Genomic DNA, 24,711 nt, shown 5'->3' with positions numbered 1-24,711 from the left:
AATAACAAGGGAAGTAAAAGCTCAAAGTTTGAGGCATTCAAAACATATTAAAACCTCCCAACTCTCTTTGGTGTGCAGGGAAAACTCAACAAGGGAAAGAGAGAAGTATTAAATAAAGTTCCTTGTAGATTTCAGGGACACAGTTTTATTTTCTTTCTCAAATTTGCCTTGATTCAGTTTGCTGATTTTTTTTTTTTTGACATTTCAAACCAGGTTTCACTGCACAGCTTTTAGGATATTATTTTCAGCAGCCAGCTTCACAAAGGAAAACCTTTGTAAACTGCTGAAAAAATGCCTCTTTGTAGGAGAAGCTTCACATGCGTAAGAGTGTACTTTTTTTTACTGTACAAGTAAAATAGTAACATTAGCTCAAGTAGGTAAACACAAAACTTCACTACTGCATTAGCTTGCTATTCTAACTTTTGGGAAAGAGAGTGAAAAGAGAAGATAGAGGGCAAGACAAGGAATAGGTCACTAGCTAGTTTTTCCATCTCTCAAAACTCTGCCATTATTGAAAGAAAAAAAAAAAAGAAGAATCCATTTTAATTTACTTTTCTGTTGGAGTGTTGCATCATCCACTTTGTCACTTATCACTGATTAGTGACAAAGATTGCATAAATAGCAATTCATGGAATGAGTATTCAATTAATCTTTCTGAAAAAAATTTTAAGTTACTATAAATATTACTGTGAGCCTTTAAATCCTACAAGTGTTTCATAAGCAATGAAGTCTTAAATGAGTAATAAAAAAGTTTAAAGACCTTAAGGGGGAGTGGTTCCATTAACGATGTTTATTTCATAACTTTATTCTATTATTTTTTACATGAGTTACTAAAGTGTTTTTAAGAAATTTTCGAAGTCCTGTATAGAAGTTTTGGCAATCTCTGTACAAAACACCTCATCAGGCAGGGATACCAGCTGGTCCAGAGAGATGTAGCTGGGTTGTGCTGGGTCATACTGGGCTCTTCCCAAGAATGCAAGAAACATGTGCCTCTCTCTGATTCTTAATAGCTTTGAGTTGAAAACCTAAGCAAGAAACAAAGGGAAGAAATTTTTAGGCTGTCTAAATTTCAGACTACAAGGCATCTAAAACAAGAGGTTTTTTTAGACCAACTGAAGATCTAGGAAGAAAACAAATAACTTTCCTATTTTCTTCTAATTTATGTCAAACACCAGGTAGGTTACATTTATATATAAATTATCTAAACTCTAAACGCTTCAACACAATATGCTGACCAACATACACAAAGACAATCAGGCAGAGATACAACTTTCAAGCATGTTAGGTTTTTTGTTTATATACAACAACTATATTATTTTTGTGTAATCACAGCCAAGAAAGTGGAGAAGAGATATTGAGAAACAGGGAGCATTTTCCCAATACTAACAGAAGCATTTATTGTTACAGACAGATTCAGATGAGCATTGTTACAAGGAAGCAATGAGCAGGTGACCACAAACAAATGGGGAATGAACAAATGGCACAATGGCAAGGGAAAAGGTGCGTGGCTGGGACTCCTGTCATAACACAGCTAAAAGGCACAGTTCAAAACAACCACTTGTCTTCTGCTGCACTGCAGTGCCTGCCTTTGAAAATACCTGCCACAATAAAAATCTAGACAGTGAAAGGTGAGAACAATGGTAAGGGAAACATAAAAAAATCGGCTGAACATCTAAAAACAGAGGGAAGTGGAGAAGATGAGATGCACATTTAAGTCTTAAAGGCAGAGATTTAACTCTGCATTTCTGAGCAGTACAACTGGAGAGAGAGCAGCTAGAGAGAAGATGGTGAAAATATAAGTGCTACAGCAAGCAGAGATTTTACTAAAAAAAGAGAGACTACAGTGATGAAAAAAGGATTTCATGAGGATGCAAACTAATTGAACTAGGAGAGAAACAAAACTATTGTTCCTCCCTCCTCTGCCTCCCTTGAATTTTGAGAGGGAGTCAGAAGACAGAAGAAAAAAAATGTTACCACCATTTGTGGAGTTAGCTGACAGAAAAAATGGTTACAAGAGCAGCTGTAATATCAGAGAGCATTGGATGAAAAAAAATCCTGTACACCTCTTGTTTTCAGCATTACTGTCATTTGGGATAGAAGCGAGTACAGATGGAGACAAATATGCATTTGTGAATGCACAAATTAAAGGCCAGACCATACAGACACTAACTTGCACTAACCATATCCTGAAACTCGCAGTTTTTGAGGATGAAAGGGAAGAACAGGGAAGAGAGGAAGTGACCGTGCCAAGAACAAGGAAATAAGAGTAATGAGGAGATAGAAAAAGATTAATAATCAGGAAACCAGACTATTTTCAATCCTGTAATATTTTAGCAATTGCCACAGCAATAGGAAGTCCAATGAGAATCTGATTGCTTAATGGACAGAATTTCTCTTCTCTTTACACCCTCTTTTCAGACCCTAAAAATTAATTTCTTAAGTAGACAAATCTGAAAGAAATCGTTATATATATACATGTTATCTAATGAACAGATCTTCTGCATATTCAGTCTTCCCTTGTGTCTCTTAGGTAAGATTTCAGGACAAGCAAATCCCTAAGCAGGCAGTAATCTCTCTTCATCAGAAGAGATGAGCATGACTACCTCTGCTGAAAACATAAAAATTCACAAGACTGGGGTTAATGATGTAACACATGCCAGCAGAAAAAAAAAAAAAGGCAACACTTCCCCACTGGAATCCTCCATGGTTTCTGAATTGCCAATATAAGTTGTTGCAGTTAAGAGTAAAAGCCACAGGCAAGCTGAAGAATTCACACGTGAATTCACTGCATACGGTGAGGCTCCACTTTCAGCAGCATATTAGTGAAGTAGCTGTGACAAAAGCACTTACAATTTATTCCCAGATGAACAACTCACCTGAGGAAAGCGAGTAAGCATGTGGTGGGGAATGCCCATTATGTTGTGTAAGTAGTCAAATGTCTGTTTAAGCCTCTTTTTACTTGCAGTTAAAATCTTGGGGGTTTTATACACTATCTGTTGAATTTCATTACGTTGAAAACCAAGTTCAATCTGACAAACCTGAAAAAGAGCACAGTTTTACACTTACAAGTTAGCTAGAGCAAACTTGGCTTATTTTAATGTGCCACTGAAAGAAACTTATGTGAAATTCTTCTACACTTTGTCACACAGCAACAAGAATGCATCCCACAATAATATCCACCACTCCAGTAGCTCTCAAGTCAGACAATGCAAGTTATCATTCTGGATTAAAGTGTAATTTGTTTATAGAGTATCCTCAAAGTAAAGACGACTTCTGTGAATGCTATGTGTTTTTCAGCTTGTCTGAGATACGAACAAAAACCAGTGTCTGTATACGTGTGTCAGTCACAAGCATAGAAATTCTCTCCTAAGAGTCCTTTACCAGTTTCAATTTAATTTAATGGCCAGTCTTCGCGAGCGAAGATCCGGGGAAGGTCTTTACACCTTCCAGCCTGCGCATTGGATTTTTTTTAGGTGAGACACAGTGTGCGCGGAACTGAGCCCACCCTTTAATCCTAAGGTTCATCTGCCGGGGCCAAGCGAGCTTGGACGGTGGCAGCGAGGTCCTTAGGACGTAGGTGGGTTGCCTTTAAGGGCTAACGAGCCCCACCTGCCCGGGAGTGGCCCTGACCGGGAATCGAACCCGGGTCTCGGCTGTGATAGCGCCGCGCCTTTACCACTAGACCACCAGTTTCAATACCAAGCTGTCAAAAGACTGACTTTCTTGTTGTGGAGCTGCTGAGCTCTGTAAAACACAGCAATCAAACATTACTTCTTTTGCTAATGTATCCAAGTTACATTTTTATAATAGGGAGTATAATTTCAGTCCTGTAGTCTTCAACCTAAGACTGCTGAACCTGAAAGAGATGTGTAGAATATGCAGTGTTATCAACTTATTTTACAGTTCAATAATGTCTAAAGTAAGATGTCTTTTTCAGAGACTGCCTTGACTTCAATTATGATTTCCCAAAAGGAAAACAAAACACATTTTTTCAATAAAATCATGAGCACTCCTCCCACATTGCAGAATGGCAAGCAGTTCATTGAGTTGTTGAGAAAGGAATTCAGCATACAGGAGTGTCTGGAAACTCAGCTATTTCTTCTGTCCTCCAGTGACATTTACAAGCAGCTTGTTTCTAGTCGTGAAGCGGGTATGCTTGTCAGTCAACATAACCAGACTTTTAAAGCCAACCCAGGTACTACTTTAATTGGCAAAAATGTACTTTTTGTTTGTCCAGTTTGATGTGCCAAGACTGCAGCTCTTTTCCAGAATTGCTTGGCAAATAAAAAGGGAAGGGCTTAGAATCTGGGTTTTGAAGCTACCTTAGGACTTACAGATCCTTACAGGGAATTGTTTCTAGAGGTGACTATAATCAGGTCTTTCAAATCCTGTTTTTTCCTTATCTGCTTTATAAATATTTGTGCATCACACAAAATACCAATCAACTAAGACAGCATTCAGGCACGAAAAGAAGTGTTTGCATTTAGTGGTATCTTCCATGGATCTGAGTTGGCAGTGTTAACTGACTGCATTAAGATACACAACTGGAGTGAGACCCAATGTTAAATCACTGCAGATGTAAAGCTGGGCCCACTGCAGGGGTAATTGTGACAAGAATCCTGAGCTTTTATTTTCTACTCTTTGAAATGGAACAGCTCCCTTGTGCCATGACCGGGGAGCTCAAGTGTAAGTTGCTTTGACTGCCCTCAGTTTGACAGCAAACATATTTAATATTCAGTAACTCCCTGGGCCACATATGCTAATATTCTTACTGTAAGTCTCAGCAATATTCTACTTATTGTATATTATTCCCACAATAGGCAGTGGCAATGCAAGCTTTCAGGTTTTACTGTATTAGTTAATCTCTAATTGTGCTGGATGAAACCTTTAGAGGATGGAATAAATAATAATCCTTCAGATCCTTTAGTCCATGGCCGGTATCTTTTGACAACTGGTAGTTGTTTCTAAATAACAGTCCATTCAAAATGGGGGAAGTTACCTGATCACTTCTGAACTGCTGGTACATGGTTTCACTTTCCAAGTACTGCCTTCCCACCACCAGTTCAGGACATACAGGTCTGAACTCAGATTCTGAATCTGAAACATCCGACCTCCTGAAAGGCCAGAGCTTCTAATTACTAGCAGATTTCAATAGTGAGAACCTAAAAATCCTATCTCTCTCCACCTCTCTTACACACCTCTTAAAAATAAATGGTATTTATATATATATATTTGGTAGATAAAAGATAGTCACACAGAACTGAGAATCTTAAAAACACATTCATTATAATATACTGAATCCCTAGCCTGTGGAAACCGTGTTCATTAAAAAGAAAGCACTATTAATTAGAACAATCTGCTACTTTCCAGTCTCCTCCCTTACCACACACACGTTTCAGATTGCAAGTGTTTAATAGTTTCAGAGCAGTGAGTCTGTCTGAAAATTATACATTTCAATTCATAGTTATGCATTATAGGATAATGGAATTTCACAAATTGTTACAATACATCATGCTGTTTGGCCTCAGTGGCTTTACAGCACAATAATTAAACCAATACATAGTTACATTTTCAAAAGGGAAAGGAGTCCCTGTGGGTTTGAAGTTATTTACCCAACAGTTGTTAATAACGACCATCTGCTATCAGACAATAGGTGTCAAATGCACATTTTGGCAGACTAGCTACCTGCCAAGAGGAAAATAATCAACTGCACATTTCTTGCTCCTAAATACTCATGGACAGCCCAAGTTAGCAAAAACCCACAGTAATTAAGGGGGAAAAAAAAGAGGGAGTATTTTTCTACTCATAAAAAACGGGTAACAATTTGTGTCAACAGATAGCAACTTTTAGCAGGAAGACACTGCAACAGAGTAGAAGACAACAAGATACTGCTCCATATATTCTATAAGCTTGCACGCTATAGAGGAAAATAAATTTTTGAACAAAATCCTCAGTTATTTTATATCTCCACCAAAATTATTTCATTAAGTTCTTCCTATGCATGATTCTCCTCCAGGAATTTTATCTTCTGACAACTCTTAAACTATATGGATACACAATACACTTTTAATATTATAAACTCACCTGAAGATTTTGTTTCACAGGCTCTAATTTGCCAGTCAGTAGTCGTGGAAGACGAATTACCAGGTCCTTTGTCTACAATTAAGGCAAAACACAAAAGGAGTTTAGTGAATTCACTTGTGAAAGAAAGATCTCATATAAACTTTTTTTTTCTTTTTTGTTTTTTACAGCTGGAAGAGGGATGCAATTCAATTTTATTTCTACACCAAAGATGAGTTTGCATGAAGCAGCAGTATATTAAGATGCAAGAAGTTACTCAAATGGAAAACAAAAAATAACATAGCTGTTGTAAAGTACATGGGGAAAGGGAGTAAAAGCATGAGTTAAAAGCATGCTCCAGAGCCCAATCTCTCTCAGTACTCAAGCTGTTTCTTCCTACCTTTTTAAACAAGTTAACAACACACAAGTTAACAACAATAAGGCCATAAATGGATTTTTCTGATCAGTGGACTTTGTCTAATTCAGGATCTGGTTAGACCACAGTATAATGGCAATACAAGAAATTACTCCATGTCCCCTAAGCCACATAATCACTTGTAATCAACCCTTAGTATGGAGGCAGCGACTAAACCCTTTTCTGGGGAAGTCTCTTACCTCAAGCATAGAAAGGCCAGCAACAGGCACTGTGACAGCTATGAGTGTTCAGCTGATAGAAGCTAGTAAAACAACCCTGATTCCACTTGCAATTTGACATTCATTGCAATCCTCACCTACTGTAGGAAACACCTAACACTGCCCATTTATTCCAGACAAATCCAGCAACTACCTCTCCTGAAGATCCCAAAGCAGGGTGCTGAATACCTGCTAAGCACCAAGCATGGTAGACAGTCACAAGCAAGCCCAGAAGTTACTCGTGGTGAACTGAGTGTATAATTTGGCATTTAGTTTGATATGATATTCACAAATTGGACAATTTTTCAATGATGAGTTAAGTATGTCGCAGTACCTTGAGGAGATGAAGAGAAGCATTAAGTTTTCCATAAGTTATAAAAGGTGCTTGCTGTTTCAGTAATGAATTCAGTTCTCTAACTCACCTCAAATAATAAAATTGGACATACACGTGCTTGTTTGAAAATAACCTGTAGCAGGTCATCTTCAAAAATTGTACTTCAGGACTTCTGAATGTTAGGTGTCCACATCACTCCCACAGTTAAAACCATGTTATCCTCCTGAAACCCTCTGTGTTCTCATGGTAACATCACTGATGTTTGTGGATAACCTCCAAACACTTGAAATATTCATACTGCAAGGCCTTACAGTTGTTACTAAGAAAATAACTAAAGACTTCAGTCTTTACCTTCTTTACACTGAGACCAAGTTCATTTTTGAAGAAACCCAGTCTGTTATCCAGTCTTTCCACTGAAAACAACAGCAAATATGGAGCTCTTGAGACCATCTGAGCAATTTCTGACTTACCAAATTTTTTTGATTTTAGGTAAGCCACTCTAGAAAGAGAACAAAAACAAAATAAAATCCAGTGATGAAAATTTTATTGCCTCCATTTATTCAGTACTGCTTAAATTCCTCAGTGATATCTTATAAATGGACAGATGTTCTAGCATTAACAAGCAACCCTGCCAAAAATAATTAGGGTGAAATCTGCAGTTATTGTAAAAGCAAAATACCCACCCTTCCAATTAATTAGAAGTAAAATAAACCTCAGAGCAGAATGTCAATACTGAAGACAGATTTTAATTCCTTCCAGCTGTACTTAAGCAGATAACTACGTTAACCTACATTTAACTACCAGCCTGTCTCCTAGATTGCAAACACATTAATAGATCATCATAGGGTATGGCCAAGAAGATATATACAGCTTTTTGCTATTTTAATGAATTCCATTTCTACTGCTGAAAGAACACTCATACATCCCTGTTTTGGCAATAGCACTGGAGTAGGAATATCCTACAATGCTATGTGTAGAGCTATTGTCCAAAAACACACCTCTAGATCAGCTGAAATTACACTTGTTGCAATAGGTCCCTACTTTCAGTCCATGGTCCCACGATTAAGTAACAAATATCTGACCATCAGAAAGGAAAACGAGCTGACTAAAGTTTTTATGTTTAACACATCTCCCTTTCTTTCCAATTCAATACTTTTTCCAAACTTTGTTGAATTCAGTGAATGTGAAATCCTATTTCAAGTACTACTTGCAGTAGGTGATTATCATAGATGATTACCAGAAAAAGGAACAAAGGAGGGCAATATAGCACACAAAGTAAAGAGAGACTCAATTAATCCATGTGTGTCCATCTACAAAACAATTGAACTACAGCTTGGAGAGGTTTCCTTGGATTGTATATGAGAGTATATGGAAGTATTTTCTGTCAGATGAAAGCACACAAGAATTGTTTTTATCTGGCAGTAATTTAGATACTCTGTAGAAGCAGGTATTCAGCAAAAAACAGGCTCTGTGTCAAACCACACCTTGTGGAGAGAAAAAAAAAAATTACCTTCCAGTCACTAAATCTTCCCTCTTTCCACAAACCCTCAAAAATGAAGTCATCATAGGCAAAAAAATGTCCACAGAGAAGATAAAAGAACAAGCCCTAGAGGACCAATTCCTGTTTGACCAGGCACCCCAAAAGAGAAGGGAGCAGCTTAGGCTCCAGACAAAGCTGATGGAATTGGCTGCAGGAGCCTCAAAGACGAGGAAAGGTTAGGAGGGGGAGAAAATCAGAACACAACAATAGTCGCCTGGCCCTTCAAAATTACCCCATTATGTTTTGAATGCTGCAGCTTGGCTACACTATACTTCTTCCATTAATTTTTTTCAAGGGCACAGCTGCCAATCATCCCAGAAACATGGCTAAATGAGCAGATGAAAAATAAAAATCTTTTGGCTGTTCTAGCTCCACTTGTTTCCTGTTAACAAGTCATGAATATTCACACCTGAAGCATTTCTTCACATTTTGGAAAGGCAAGAAACTTAAAAGAGGGATGACAAGATTGTAATAACCTGACTCCAGAAACTGGTATGTTAAAGAAACACGATCATCCAACTTGGCCAAAGTTTGAGGTACATCTGTGAGTGTTGGCACCAGGGTTAGCCCTCGTTCTACTACAGGGGTCAGCAGTTCTATGTAGCATGTTAACAGTTTTAAGTCATCATTAACAATAACGTAAAACAAAGCATCTGGTGCAGCTGCAGTACAGACACTGATTTGCAACTGTCAAAATTGTTATGAATTATGGAATGTTTTGACTTTTACGGTGTTTATCTGAAGTCAAATGCCAAATCTATTGAAATTTGTGTTTTGTTTCCTAGCAACGTGGAATCCATAGCAATAAAACATTCCAGAGTGATGTAATCAATACCACGTCCATCTGCACTGAACTGTTTATGCAAAGGTGATACTCAGCTTTCAAAAGACAGCTATCTGAGACACATTTACTTCACAGCCTTCACAGCACACTTGCTTTAAAGCTTGCAGGAAAGCATTCACCACTGTCAAACTTACTGAAGAACTGTAATGCAGAAAATTAAGGAGAAATTGGACTGCTCTGTTCAGTCCCTACTTCACAAATTTGCTTTTCAGTGCCACGGGACTGTCACTGAAAACCAAATTTGACTTCACAGAAGTGCTAGAAAATTAATCATAGCAAAAAAAATATACTGTTTTCAGAAGAGCATAAACAACTCTGATATCTAGACTCAAAACTACTGCTGAAAAATTGCACATGTTCTTTTTGGGTATTGTTTCTGAAAGGCCACTTACTGAACAGGAGGTTTGAAGAACAGAGAAGAAAGAAGTCAGGTCTATGTTACCCAAGAGTCTATTCATGTGCCTGTTTCCAAATATCTGTACTTTCAGATTTCTGCCTTGGACAGCTACTACATGCAAGAGCCAAGCAGACAGACTTTCTTTTCTGGAAATTTTAAATACTTACAAGTTTTGAGTTCATTAAAAAATGCATCTACATTTACATACATGAATTCTTCTGAAATAAACTGCTGAATTTGAAGTAATGTTTAGAATAAAAGTCCATTTTAGGGACTGAGGAACAGTGTAGAGCCATACAGGTGTGAATGAAAACACACACGCAAATCAGTTCATTGTAGTCTTGTGTTCAGTCTGAGATGGACAACAGGAAAAAAAAGTGTCACCAAAACCTTCTGCTACTATTAGATGTCATCACAGAAGAGATCTGGTCTGTTTCTTTTACTGCAGAATTCACAAGGCAGATGTAGCATCTAGAAGAGCAGTTTCAAATCAAGACTGAAGAGGTTAATATTTTTCTACAAAAGCCTCAGGGACTGACATTTTGGAATCCAAGCTGACACAAGTAAAGCAAGTGGCCTAGGAGGGAAAGGTTCCTCCTCTGTAGCAGAGAGATAGGGATGGGCAGTTAAAATTTGTAAATGGTCAGTTTTCAGGCAGATCAAGGTGTTGACTCAGCGTATGATATCACCACACGTTAGTGCCAACAGATGGGAAGGCACAAGAACACAGAGCCAGGGATTGAGTCAGAAAGGAAGCAGGAGGCAACACACAATCATTCAGACACGGTTAAGCCAAATGGGAAAGCAGATCTTCAAGCCAAGAGGCTTAACACCCTGCTGCTATTTGAAAGTCTTACCTGGTTTCTAAAGCTTCCAGATCTTCACCAAGGATGTATGGATTTTTGGTCAGGAATGGTCCCAGCTGGTTGTCTTCTACACCCACATCCTTAAGAAACAGAAGTATTTTTCTTATATCTTTTTCAAAGTCCAAGGTCAGTAAGAGCTGACCTGCCTTTTGACGTTTTTCCACTTGGGATAGGTCAACTCCTACAACAAACAAAATTAAAAATTGTTTTAAATAAACTCAGACCCTACTTCCTGTAAATGTTTCACAAAGGCATGTTGGAATTTATAGGACTTTTTTTGCACTGATTTGGCATACTTTAACTGTTCAACACAGCAAGGTCGTAACACCTTGTGTGTTGTGGAAAGATTCCAGATAAAACAAGCAGTCATTTTAGACACTTTTGCTGAGTTTATTTTTTGAAGGAAGACATTTGCAGTGAATCCTGCATGTGCAATATGCTCTTGTTGCAAAGAAGTATGTGTGCAAGAAATTCCAACTCTATTACAAGGGAAAGGAACAATTGTGCAGTGAAGTGCCTTTGTATACTGACTCACACATAGTAATTTGCTACTATATGGGGCTGGATTCCCCCCTCTCAAATACTTATTTCTCCAACCTTCTTCTAGTGTTCCATGTTTGGGCAACAAGGAGGTGGCCATCAACCTTGAACTCAGATATACCTGCAGTCCCAAGTGCTTTTTGATGAAAAGTAAGGTTCTTTTCCATCCTTCACTCTTGCTTCTAGTTTACTGTGCCCCACTTCTAAGGTTCTGCACAGCAACCACTCTCCTTCCTTCCACGGATGGAGAACTGCATTTTCTTTTGTAGCAAATTAAATCAACCTTAGACAGCCCAAAAGAAAAACAACCAATTAAGTTACACAGAGTGTTCCCCACCTCCAGAAGCTGTGGGAAACACCTCCTTTTGGAACCCAAAGCACTAAGGGACTAAAACTAGCCAGCTTTGTTTTCAAGAAATATGGGATTACTAGTGAGTGACATAGTCCCTTTCTTTTTCCACTTACCCTGGATAATATTCTGCTGCTTTTTGCCACTGGTCACCATTCCTGCCTTCAAGTTTACAAGGGAACCAGTAAAACACAAGAATCTCCAAAGCTCCAGACACAGGCAAACCACACAAACAAAATCATACATACCTAGGTGGACAAGCTTTGCAAGGGTTTCTGAATGATCAACATAATCTCGGAGAGTGGTAGACCGAGGGGGAAGAATTGGTTCTGCAATGATCTGTACAGCTTCTTCCTCAGAAATCTCTTCCAAGGCAGATGAAGGTGGGATGTCATCCCAATCTAAGAAACAAATTTAGATGACCCAAATGCATTTTGTGAAAGACAAAGCTGCTCCTATCAAATGCTTTACAGATCTTCTAAAATCCAGTTCCAAATGCAAGAACACTGTGCATAAGATGAACATTCAACCTATTATTTGAAACCATACTCTACTCCCAGTTTTTGCCTCTGTTCCATCTCCTTGTCACTGCTCATCAGCTCTTGCTCATGTGTCCAAATCAGTGTAGTACCCAGCCAGCCTGCCTGCCTTCAGTCTGCTGCCTTGATCACTGCAGATCGCATCACCTTCTTGAAAAAGAATTTTCTTTCATGTCTTCACAAGTGCATTCTTGCCTGATCATATCCAGAAAAAAGGCTACTGCAAAGATTATTCTTCATAACCTAACAAGCCCACTACTTTATGCCTCTTTTGAATCTAATGCCTGAAATATACTCTAAGTTAAAATAACTGCATTTCACAGCCAACTCCAACCAAGCTATCGAGTTTTATCCATTGCAGAATGGCTGCTGACTGCCACCACCATTAAAAGCAAAAGAAATCAAGCTCCATTTCTTACTAAGGTTTCAAAGAGAACATCATTATGCTTGTTTCCCTCTAAGTGTTCCAAGTCACAGAGCTCAGTGTCCTTTAATAAATACTTCTCTAAATGGATCTATTCTTCCACTGTCAGGAGCTCACAGCAGCTAGATTTATTGTTTCCAGGCTGGCTGCTAGCATCCTCCTCAATTATCAGATTGATTATTGATCAACAGCCCTGATTATACATTTCAGGAAAAGTGATTTTCTCTCCCCTGTACCTTTGCACAATGTCATCCTAGAGACTGGGGTAACACTCTTCCATGTCAAGAAAACAAAGACCCACCAGAACTACCAAGACAGATTCCACAGTAGGTAGCACGATCTTAATGTTCCAGGAAGAGTTGCACATTGTATTTATATTCTTTCATCTCCTTTCCTCAGGAGACAGCTGGACGAGCATTTCTCATCAGAGCAGTGCTTAAAGCAGGCTTCACACTGCTGCCTCCTGTTGTTCATTCCTGATCATTCAAACGGCTGTATTGCATGAGCTGCTTCAGGCGTGGACTCCCCCAGCCTTGCCCAAAAAAACCCCCCAAAATACCCAAACCGATCATCTTAGTTTGTATCAGCACATCTGTGAGGGAAAGGCAAATGCTCAACTGCTGCAGTTGAGCATTTTATCAAAAGAAAAACACTTCAAATGGCAGCTCCAGACCTACATTTTTACCCAAAACATTTCGTCTTCATCTCAAAGGTATTCTTTAGATACCACAGTGACCACAAGAATATCTGTATTAACTACGGGGCTAAAATAAGTGAAAGTCAGGAACTCTAGATAAGTGTTTTAGATAAACGGCCCCCCAAAAAATAACCCTGCTGGGGTTAAACCACAACATACTGAAAGCATGATTTGAAGAATCGTGAGAAATTATATCCCTTAACGCCTCTTACCTTCATCCAGTGTTTCTGCATTCAGATCAGGTAATGTTTCCACCTTTGCTTGTTCCTCTCTTACTGGTGAAGGCAAATTGCTTTCCACAGAAGAGAAAGATCCATCCTTGGCACTGTCGGGCGCGGAACAGCTTCCTACAGACGCATGCCTGAACGCCTGCAGTCTCCACAGCACACCGTCCTTCCCGGCGGGCAGCACAGCCAGAGGGGCGAACTCACGGCAGGTCCGTGCGGGGCTCCCGCAGCTCCTCAGCCTCCGAGCAAACCCGGGAGCGCGGGACGCATTCAGCAGGCAGCACCAGCGGGAGGCCTGCCGGGCCCACAGAGCCATGTCCCACCTCAACACAGCATCCTGCCGGGAGAAGAAGGGCTGAGGAGCGGCACAGGCGCTGCCGGCGTGGCCGCAGAGCCTGGAGCGCGAATCCCCTTGACGCTACAGCAGTGGCTCACTACAAAGCACCAAGGAGATGCTTTAAGGCTTAAAACGCGTGGCAAACGGAGAAAGCCAAAGTGGGGAGAGGAGCCGGGTCTGAAGGCCACTGCCCGCCGTCCTGTGCGACAGCTGTCCCTTCGGGAGGCCGGGGGAAGGCGTTTAGGCCAGGGCCTGAACCCTCCCCGCGGGACGGGGCCCTCTGCGCAGGGCAGTCACCGCACACCCGCCACAGGGCACGGGAGGCTGGGCCGGGCGCGCCACGCTCACCGCCCCTCGCAGGCCTCCCCATGCCAGCAGCCTCTGGGTGTGCAGGAGAACGTGGAAACCTTCGGGAGACCCTCGGGACACCCCCAAAACCCACCACCGCCTCACCTGCCCCGCTCGGCGCGGCCCGACCACGTGTGTGCCCCGCCCCCAGCCCGACCCGGGCGAGACCATCCGGGAAGAAAGGAGGGGGGCCAGGGGAACTCACAGACACCAGAGCGCTTCCCGCCGCTTGCTCAAAGGGGGCAGTGTGGCTCCACCTCCCCCTCTCCGGCGCTGCCTTCGTCCTTCCCTCGCCGCGTGGGCGCGGCGGGCCGAGCTCCGCCTCTGCCCTGCCCTGCCCTGCGCTCCCCTCAGCGCGGCGGGCGCGGCGCTGCCCGCTCGGCCCCGCTCGGCCCCCGCAGCGGGACGCGGCGCGGTCGGGCGGCCAGGCCGGCTCGGGCCGCGCCGCCCGGCCCCGGGAGAGCTAGAGCTGCGCTGAGACGAGGGGAAAAGAGGGGGCGAGATGGCGTCGTGCGTGGGGAGCCGGACCCTGAGCAAGAACGACGTGAACTATCGCCTGCACTTCCGCATGATCAATGAGCAGCAGGTGGAGGACATCACTCTGGAGTTCTTCTACCGGCCGCACACCATCACCCTCCTCAGCTTCACCATCCTCAGCCTCATGGCCTTCGCCTTCACCAGGTGCGTGGCGCCGCGGGGATCCCCCGCCCCGCCCCCGATGTCGGCGGCCCCCGGGCGAAGGGGATTCCCGGGGCAGGGATGGGGAGTGCCCGGTCAGTGCCCGGCCCCGGGGCGGGCACGGGCACGGGCACCGCGGTTCCTGCCGGGGCCGGGCCGTGCCCACCGGGCGCTCCCGGACCGAGTGTGCCGGAGCCCCGTGCGCGGGAGGCCCATGTTTGGAGAGCGGGCATCTTCTTCTCCTTCCCAGAGCTGCTGTCCTCCCCACTGCGGTTCCTGGGAACTTGGTGATCGTTTCGAGGCTCTCTGTTGAAGTCTTTATAAAATACATTTCAAGTAGTTGCCAAAAATGGCTTTTACTGGGCTATCAGGCGTCCCAGCAGTGACATCACTCAAGCAGATGATCTAGGAGCGTGCAGTGGACGGGAGTGTTGTGTGGCATCCTTTCTGCACAGCACACTTCTGTGGCCAGTCACAGGTCGGCTCAGGCCCTGGCACTGAGAGGGTTAGCCGCATCCTTTGCACACCACAGGAAAAGCTCTGTGGTCATCGCCCGTGCAGTCATGGCAATGCTGCTAGGAATGGGCACAGTTTTTTTCAAGAGCCTTGATTGAAAGCAAAGGGTATAGCAGTGCAGCCTGATGAGTATCGTGCATATTGTTCTAAGTTGTACGTGCTTGTTACTGTCTCCTACTGAATGGGGTTGTGAAGGGGATTGCACAATCTTCCTTTAGAGTAAATCGTGCAGTCTGTAAGCAAACAGTGATTCCTGGGAGGTTTTGACTCAGTAGTGCATTATGCTTGGGGCTCACTTAAACTTTTGTGGCATTGTGTGCGCACAAGTGCAGATTTCAATGGCCTTGTTGCTTAAACTCACCATCAGATGTAAGAAAATTGGGATTTATCCCTAGGCCACATATACAGTATAGTGTGTAATCTTACATTTCATTCTAAGAATCCAAATGTATGTTTTTACTAGCTGTAGAAATAATGGTCAAGCTTGGCTTGAGCTGAGACAGGAGCATAAGGAAATGTAGAATAGTGTAACTGCACATGGTCTGAGGAGTACCTTTTCTTGTTTCATCTTGTGCATAGCCCCAAGGAAGATATTTTTGAACAGATCCCTTGTTCTACTTGGTTCCCTTCTTAACTCCTAAATCAGAGACATGTTTCTGTGCTTTGCTGCCATGTTTAATTACAGACCTTTGATACAAGTGCTCCTCTTACCCTGTCTCCCCTCACCAGATCACTTTTCCTTCCAAAGGGACAATTTAGGTCAAACTTGTGAGTTACTAAGACATTCTCATCAAGACATCATTCCGAAGGATTAATGGAACCGATGACTCACCTTTGGGGAAGAAATTTTGCCCATTCTTTCAAGCAGAGGATGAGCCAAGAACGATTTCAGAACTATGGTGTCTTCTAGTCCCAAATAATACTCCTTTGCTTCTGGGATGTTTGATTGCATTTTTCCAAGAGTATTGCTAGCTTCTCATTCCATTTGTTTTGTTAGCTTTCTAACTCCAGCTTCTTCAGTTTCATTTACTTCCCTCTGTCTATCTCTGCCTTACTTCCCTGTGTTTAAATGCCAGTTGATTTCTCTTTATATCTTCTCTGTTTCTCCTCTTCTCAGGTTGTGGAAGCTACTCGGATTTTATTTTCTCCCCTCTCCCCCTTTTGCTGATTTTAACTATTGTAGGAGTTTCCTAAATCAGAATGGCTGATATCAGAGTGCTGCCTCTGTGCCTTATTTGGGACACTACTCAAACCGTATGCAGTCTCTGAGAAAGTGGGAGAGGGGAGATACTTCCTCATGTGCTACAGTGTATGCTCCCAGGTCTGGTCTTTCTGTTTCCATCAGCTTATTGCCTTGAGTCTCCAGTGACTTCATTTTTCCATCTTCTGGATGAAAGGCACTGTAGCCTTCCCACGAAGGTGTCCCAAGTGATTCTTTGCTTCCCCTGTGCTGTCAGTTGTTCCGTAGCTCTCCTGGTCAGTTTATTAAGCGGGGGATTTTCTGTGATACATTCATACTGATGTTGTTAAGTAAAATTTATTTTTTCAGGAACTTCATCAAAGGAAATTCTGCCTCCCTTAAAGTCTTTCTTATCACTTCTATACTTGTTTTGTGTCAGAGAAACTTGGAAAATGCTTTTCCCTTGTATGTACCAAGCCAAAATGTGGAGTTTCCATTAGGATCACTGAGGAGCAGCTGATACTGTCTTTGAGCTGACAGATAAGGGTGAGGCTGAACTTCAGGTAGCAGTAATCTTCAGGTAGCAATAGTGATAATAATAATCTAGGAAAAAAATGTGTGTTTAATTTCACTTTTACAAAGTGCGGAATAGAGGATGTTCTGTTCTTTAAAGCACATCCTTCTAGTGCTTCTGACAAGGGCTGCAGCTGCCTTGGTTATTTCCTGGTGAATGAGCCAGACACAGGCTCCCCTGCTTCTACCCTGCACCTTGGAGCAGAGGCATGGAGTGGCTGCAGCTTTCCCTGTCCTCCTCTACCCTAGAGAGAGGGATGTGGCTTTCTCTGAGCCCAGAGGCAACCAGCAGGAGGGCAGGTGGGTGCTGGAGGGGATATTTTGTGCGACACAACAACGGGACTGAGAAAGATGACAGACTAGTAGCTTCTCCCATGAAGTTGCAAGGGTTTGTGGAAGCGGGAGTAAGACCTATGAGGATGTAGGGCTGTTGTCTTTCATGTTCCTTAATTAATGGGATTGGTTAAACTGGATTATTATACATTTAGGTTTCCTTGATTTTGTGGAAGATTTCTCCCCCACCTCCACCCCTTTTCCAAATTTAATGTCTTAGCTATTTTTAACTCAACTGAGTATCCTTTTTTCTTTGTGATCTAAATAAATTACTAGTTGACATATACGTAGTGCTCTCAAGAAGAGCAGGAGAGAAATAAATATTATGTGCTTTGGTTTTTATTATTTCTTCTCTAAAAAGTCACAGAATTGAAATATGCCATGGTAAAGTGGGTTAAAATTGAGAGAATTCTCATCTGTCCTCCCACACAAGCATTAGAAACCTTGTTTTTGCTGCATGAATGCTTATATTTCAAAATCAGCATCAACGTTTATGGGGCTAAATGAGGAGATGATTTAGCACATTTTCCCAATTGCAGCTTGTCGTAATTGTGTCTTTCCTTTTGGCACTCCCCAAAATATTTTTTTCAGGCACACACTATACTAACTAGTGCACAGCAGTGAGTTTCTTGCTCTCACCTGTTCTTATCTGCTTCTGGCAAGGAGATTGGATATATCTTTTGAAAGGTATCTGCAAGCCAAAATGAAATGCCTTTGCTACCCACTTGGAATGAAACACAGTTTAACACTGCATACAGCATCTTTGCTGATTTTCGGGGTAGTGCCAATATGACTTGGACTGCTTTCCTGAAACTGAGTAGGATTCAGAATCTTGATGCACAAAGGTGAGTCATCTGGGTTGTGCAACAATGAAGTGATGCGATCACAGTGTCTTCTTTCTTGGCCATGATGAATTGATGTTATGTGAGTCTCATTATTTGTTCTCTCTTACAAAAATGCTCATCCTCGTGGTGGCAGCCGTGACAGCACAGTGGTGTGTGTTATTTGCCTGCGTTAAAAGAAGAATATGGTTTTGCTGTCTGAGCCATCGGAGCCTGAGGCTTTGGCTAGGAAGTGCACTGGGTGGCGTGGGGCTCTTGGGATTGCCAAGGGAGCCATAGTTAAGCTCTGGAACTTGGGGTTTATAGCTGGTGTAAAGTGTCATCCTGTGCAGCGTGGCTGCTGGAAAATGACTGGTAAATCTGGACTCAGCTGGTTTTAAAAAAAATGCTGTGGGGAGTCCCAAAGGCCTGCAGAGAAACCATTCAAGTTTAATGTATTTTACCTGCCACACAGTTAAACTGATACAGTGCTTAAATGCCTCACAGTGATGAAAGCCTGCTCTGGCGCTCTTAAGGTTCAATTTTGAGCAAAAGAAAAATAATTTGGCTAAGTGAGAAATATTTTCTACTACAGCAAATATCTAATGTGGAGAGCATTTATGCCATCATGAGTTCTTTACTGATCCATCCAGAAATTTGACAGATAATCTGCCAGGAAGAGCTTTCTCCCTCTAAAGTTTGCTGGGAAATTTTTATTATCATGTTGGGAATAAGTAAAGGAATATACTTAAACAGGTAAACTAATCCTAAATACATGAAAATTACCCAGATAGTAAAACTTTAACTTCAGTTGTAATGGTTAATAGATTATGAAGTATTAGTTGTTCATGCTATGGTAGTCTGAAGTTTATTTCTGTTTGTATTACGGAAGTATCCCAGAAGCTGTCTGCTGATTAGAAGACTTGGGTGAGGGTTAATCTTGCTGCTGTGCACTGTATTCTACCTGCCTAAAAAAGAATAACTTAGTCAAGTTTGCCTTGGCATTCCAAACTGAATTCTTGGGTCTCTCCTCTGGCCGTAATATGGCAGTAGCACAAATAATACCAGCTATTTTATTCAGAGCTTTGGCTTAATAGATCTAGAAGCAAATTAATATTTTTCCTTGTCTCTTTTGGGTTGTACTTTGTTTCTGTTACAGATTCTAAGCTGTATATTCATTATTTCCAAAGGCTGATTATAGTCATTACTTCTGCCCTCTCTGCACTCACCTCAGGCATTTGGGCCCTGGGAATAGCAAAGGCAAGTGAAGTACCACCAAAACAGCAGAGAGAAACCTAGAAATTGCATCCAGGCTTCCAAAGATTTCGGTTTAGGTCTGTTTGCTGTGTAAAAGTACTTTTGGTGATGTTTCTGTGAACATTAAAGCAGGAAGATTTTCTCACCTTATGTTAAATTTAGTCATTACTTCTACACTGACTTCTAACAATGCTTATGGCTTGCATATGCTGATTAAATATTTAACTCTCTTGAGAGAAAGGGACGCCCAGAAGTGTAGTGTGAAAATCATTCAGTGCAGTTACTATCTTAACTTGTTATATAATCAGCATGCATCTATTTTTTATATTTAATTTCCTTGTAGTCTTTATTTAAATAATATCTCTTCAGAGCCCTCTGACTTCATCCTCATAATGTACTTGAACACTGTTTTCTGTCTCTTTAGGGATGATTCCGTACCAGAGGATAATATTTGGAGGGGTATCCTCTCTGTGATTTTCTTCTTTCTAATCATCAGTGTTCTGGCTTTTCCTAATGGTGAGTAAGGTTTACACAGTTTACACTTCACTTATTTTTACATGTGAATTTCTCTTTATTGCCACTGTATTTTGATTTTTACTTAAATACCAATTTTCAGTGTACTTTTTCTTTACTCTTTTGAATTCCTTTATGTTAAGGAACAGTCTAAAAATGGTTTGCAGTCATCCTGAGCAGAGATAACAATAAAATATGTTATTTATAGCTTATCTGTATTTAACAGGGAAGTCAGGTTCTCAGAATCGGTGTCCTATTTGCAGCTGTGCAGTTGCAACTCAGATTGCTGAGTAATGATGCCAACAAACCCTTAAATAATGTTTAAAAGGACTCTGCCTCAGTGTGTTTTAACAGAAGTGTCATTCTAAAAATTCTCAGAGACAACACCTTACATACAGCACCTTACCAGAAGGTAGTGATAGAAATGGTCTAAGTCACATTAAAATGCAAACCCACAGTTGCTCAGGAGAAGGTTAAGTTGGACAAAAGTTTTGGTAGTTGTGTGAGGAGCAGTAAGTGCAAAAAGGTAAACAAATTTGTGTGTCAATACTGTGGAAAAAATGCTTCTACCTGGTTTGCATGTTTTGTTTTTTTATATTTTTATTATTATTATTATTATGATTGTTTTCAGGAGAATCATGATTCTTGTCTCAAGTCCAAACTGCCTCACAATTGGCAGTGTTCAGGAAAAGAAAGATTGTGGTCAGGGCAGCTTTGTACTTCAGAGGTGGCCTGTGTTTTTCCCATATGTTAAAAATCCTTGATCCACACTTTTCACAAAGTGCTCCCTGAAAAACTGAATGCCAGAGAAAAATGAGCTTTGTGCACACAGTGGTGAAAGAGCAGTCCTCAATGTGTGCTGAAAATATTTTTCAGCCACTTCTTACTACCTAAATGTGTGATTCATGTTTAGAGGTTTTCCAGTTTCATCAGACTTACCTTCTCTGTTTAATCTAATAAATCAGTTTGATCAAGTAAATTATATGGACACTGGTAAAGAGCATAGGTATTTTACTTCTTGTGAGATACCTATGATGCTCAGCTTGGAAGCTTCAGGAGGCCTGTTTGGTAACATTTCATGTTGGTCTGAAGGCTCAGCACCACTTGTCTATGGTAACACACAGAAATTTATATTTGTTGACTTAAGTGGGAGCAAGCTATGTGTGACCTGTAGTCTAGAAACCAGGTCAGGAGATCCCCAGGTGACACTTGAGATGTGGTATCTGCTGAACAAATGGCATCCTTCTGTTCTGAAAACAACTCCATAAAATTAGTGGAAAATCTTGTCTGCACACTACTAATTGGCAGTCTCCTTTTTGCACTCTGAAATCTGCTGTTACTTTTTTTTTTAACACAGAGCCTCAATTTTCAGGTATATTTCATAGTTTGATGGAGAATTGATCTTTACCAAATTCTCAGATGAGATATACCCAAAAACAAATTTTGTGATTCTTATTGACTGACTGCTAATAAGCTTTTGGTTTTACTATCCACAGGACCCTTTACACGTCCCCATCCTGCAATATGGAGGATGGTTTTTGGTAAGTTTAAGATGTGTTTTTGACTTTTTCACTGCTTCTTCAGGATCTGCTATTTTAACTTTCTGATAAATGGAATTATCATGAAACATAATTGTGCATCAAGCCTCTATGAAGCTTCTCCTACTTTTGAGCAGTTGCTTAAAATCTATTCATAGTTGTGTTTGGGAATTTCATTGTAGTTACTGTGTCAGGATGATGTAAATTGAATCATCAAAAAGAGATCATTAATTCTGATATTGTTTTAATCCTGTTGTGTTTGTGCTTCCTAATCTCCTTCCCCGACACCTTTCCTACTGCCATCTCTTCCAACCCCAAAAAGGTTTGGCATTTTTATAGCTACTGCATATACTATCTGACTTTAAATCCAATTGAGTAGGGTGCTTCTTTTCATTATTGGCAAAATATGGTATTAGTTTATATGCTTATTAAGTTGTATCATTGTATAGCTTAACATACCTTTATTAATATTTGTAACATATATATTCATATTCTTAACTTATAATTTCATTAAAAGTACCTGTAAATATCCATTGCATTTGTAGTTCGGAAAACAGGTCAATTAACTACAGAACTAACAAAGTGAAATCCTGCTCCTTAAATATCTGAATTACGCAGCAAAAATGTAAGGAATTTCATTTTTAAATAATTCACGGTTCACAGAGCATATCCTAGACTGCATATTTGCAGGGAATTAGGCACATTTGATTTAAATCTGATCTGTTTATTTTTAAGGGGACTGAATGTTTCTCTCTCCTTATATAGCTAAAAATAAGTAGCCTCTCAAAGTAGCTGATTACTCATCTGTTGACATTGAGAGGATATTGCTGACTAGATAGTACTTGTTAAAGAATCCTGCTTCTTGGAAGTTTGGGAAACTCAGGTCCTGCTGCTCATTTCTGGTTTCAGCAAATGTAAAGTAAAAGGTCATTCTCAATGTTGATGCTGTCAGAGCTTGACTCCTTGTACTGTTGGGAAAAGGCTGCACACAAAATCAAGAGCAACGTTTTCCTTGTGTAATTCTGCTTCTTCTGGCATGGTTCATTTAGCCGCGCTTCAGTTCTCAGACCTGTTCAGTAGATGAAAGCAAGGAGTAGCGTGTCCTCCACATTTCAGGATGCTCCCTCACCTGCAGGCTGTGCTTCTTGTAGTAGTGTGACACCTGTTTACCTGATGTGTTTTTAGGAGGGGCTGCAGAGGACTCTTTGTGTGTACTTGAACGAAAGTCACTTTCTGGCATAACCCAGGGATTATTAACACATGAGTTCTGGTTATAGTTTAAAATACCTTTTTAGAATTGCTGTAGTTTATTTTGGATGGCAGATACTAAGTTTATTCACATTAATCTTTCTGCCTTCCATGACAAAGCTGCAGGATACAAGTAAGTTTGAGACTATGGAAATAGTGTTTATATGCCTCTTCCAGATGTGCTCTTGGATATCGGTGAACCTGTGAATATTGTAAAGATATGCTCCCAACAACACCTTCATCTACCCACGGGTCTGTAACCAGGACTCAACTTGCAACAAGTTTTTCTTTTTAAAAAAAAAGGCTTTGGGAGGAGAGAACTTGTACTCCCAAATGCAAGTGTTTAATAATTTATAATGGTGAGAAAATAAATAATATTTATCTTTAAAAGCTTCAAGCAGCGAATTTTCCAGCTCACAAAAGTAACTCAAACATGCATTAGTTTATATTTATAATTACTCTTTATTGCCAGCACAGCTCAGAATTGCCAGGTGGCCTGATTAAATTGATCCTTGTGTTGAAATCTGCATATAGGCATTAGACATGTGTTAGTTGAGACCAAGAATACTTAAAGCAAAGAAGCAGAGCTAATCCAATCATGGATCCTAATGTATCTCTTACTAAAGAGCTTCCTGATTACAGACTTGTACTACGTGTCTAAACTGATTAGACTGATTTTGTTTTGATTAGGTTCATGCAGTGGAGCATATATGGTATCACTTCTCTCAGGAGGTGATATGAAGGGCTAAGTGCTCAGAGATCTGACTTGTCTCTTCAGCTTTTTTTTGCATGTAGCTGCTTTATGTAGAAACTCATCTGTGCAAACTAGGCACATGTAGAGCAAGTTTGAAAGCAGCTTTTTGGACTCTCTGCGTTCCATGGGGTTTTATGAGTGAACTTGATTTTAAAGCTGAATCTTTTTACAGGTCTCAGTGTGCTCTATTTTCTGTTCCTGGTGTTCGTGCTCTTCCTTAACTTTGAGCAGGTAAAAGCAGTGATGTACTGGCTGGATCCTAATCTTCGATATGCCACAAGGGAAGCAGATATTATGGTATGTATCCATGGCACCTTATTGTACATTTTGACTACTTCAGGTGTGTTTTACCTAAGTGGAAAGGGATAAATCTGGATTTGTGGGCATGAGCAGTGCAGGTTTGTGCCTATACTTGACAGTTATCAAGCCTTTTGTGTCATCAACTATTTTTTTACATTGAAATTAACTGGTGTGAAAAAAATCTTTTTTTTCTAATGCAGGTGTTCAGATGAGTGTGCAATTGGAAATGGGATATATGTCTGCAGCAGGGTGGCTTTGAGTTCCTTTAAGTAATAGATATGAGCCTGGATACTGAAAACAGACTTAACAAAGTTGTACCTAATGAAGCCTCTATGGTGTGTGTGTCCCAGATCAGTTTTCTTGCTGCTGCAGTGCTGCATTGGAGAACTTGGGTCTTGCCTTGTTGCTCCGAGCTTAGTACATGACTGGCATGCTACAGAGTATGTGGAAATGCAGGTACAAGAACTGCAGGACTCTTCTGCCTTCCAGTGACTCAGCTGAGCACTGATGCTGTTACCATTGGGAAATTACTTCCATAGACCATAGTATGGAGTGCCATGGAAAGTCAGGCTTGTTCTTCTGCCTGTTGAGCAGCTTGTGAAACATTTTCCTTACAGAGAACATTCCTTTTCAAGTGGGGACAGTAGCACAAGAAGCTGAGGTTGTAAAAGGAGTCTTGGGAGAAGGATGTGAGTTAAGTTGGGAGGCAGGCAGAAGGCAGTGTGAGCAGTTGGGCACCAAGAAGAGGGTTACTGCATGGGGAGTTGCCAGTCTTGCCTTCCTCACTGTTCCATCAAATTACTGCTGACCACCTGACCATCATGTTCCCTTGCCCTTGGGTTTGTGCATCTGCCCACCATGATCC

At 41.0% G+C, this 24,711-nt stretch overlaps 2 protein-coding genes across 3 annotated transcripts in view; one reads left to right on the top strand and one right to left on the bottom strand.

Annotated features, from left to right (window-relative positions):
* Positions 1 to 780: 780 nt before the first annotated feature.
* MTERF3 (mitochondrial transcription termination factor 3) lies at positions 781 to 14,302 on the bottom strand. Its single transcript, XM_050325895.1, has 8 exons — positions 14,241 to 14,302; positions 13,436 to 13,787; positions 11,812 to 11,964; positions 10,666 to 10,855; positions 7,379 to 7,526; positions 6,085 to 6,156; positions 2,877 to 3,038; positions 781 to 1,025 (listed from the first exon to the last, which is right to left on the bottom strand). The coding sequence occupies exons 2-8, from the start codon at positions 13,764 to 13,766 to the stop codon at positions 831 to 833; spliced, it is 1,251 nt and encodes a 416-aa protein (XP_050181852.1). The 5' UTR covers positions 13,767 to 13,787; positions 14,241 to 14,302; the 3' UTR covers positions 781 to 830.
* A 232-nt stretch (positions 14,303 to 14,534) lies between these two features.
* The window catches only part of PTDSS1 (phosphatidylserine synthase 1), a 31,079-nt gene continuing 20,902 nt past the window's right edge, over positions 14,535 to 24,711 (top strand). The window contains exons 1-4 of one of the 2 annotated variants that reach the window (XM_050325879.1): positions 14,535 to 14,816; positions 19,918 to 20,009; positions 21,503 to 21,547; positions 23,719 to 23,843. In XM_050325879.1, coding sequence (XP_050181836.1) covers positions 14,638 to 14,816; positions 19,918 to 20,009; positions 21,503 to 21,547; positions 23,719 to 23,843 — 441 coding nt within the window. In that variant the 5' untranslated portion in view covers positions 14,535 to 14,637. The remainder of the gene's footprint in view (positions 14,817 to 19,917; positions 20,010 to 21,502; positions 21,548 to 23,718; positions 23,844 to 24,711) is intronic. The other variant, XM_050325868.1, reaches the window with a different exon arrangement.

The sequence above is a fragment of the Myiozetetes cayanensis genome, unplaced genomic scaffold (assembly GCF_022539395.1).
Source record: "Myiozetetes cayanensis isolate MyiCay16 unplaced genomic scaffold, myiCay2020 scf1, whole genome shotgun sequence".
In the NCBI taxonomy this organism is placed as follows: domain Eukaryota; kingdom Metazoa; phylum Chordata; class Aves; order Passeriformes; family Tyrannidae; genus Myiozetetes; species Myiozetetes cayanensis.
Note: the sequence above shows the minus strand (reverse complement) of the source record. Positions and strands in the feature narration are given on the sequence as shown.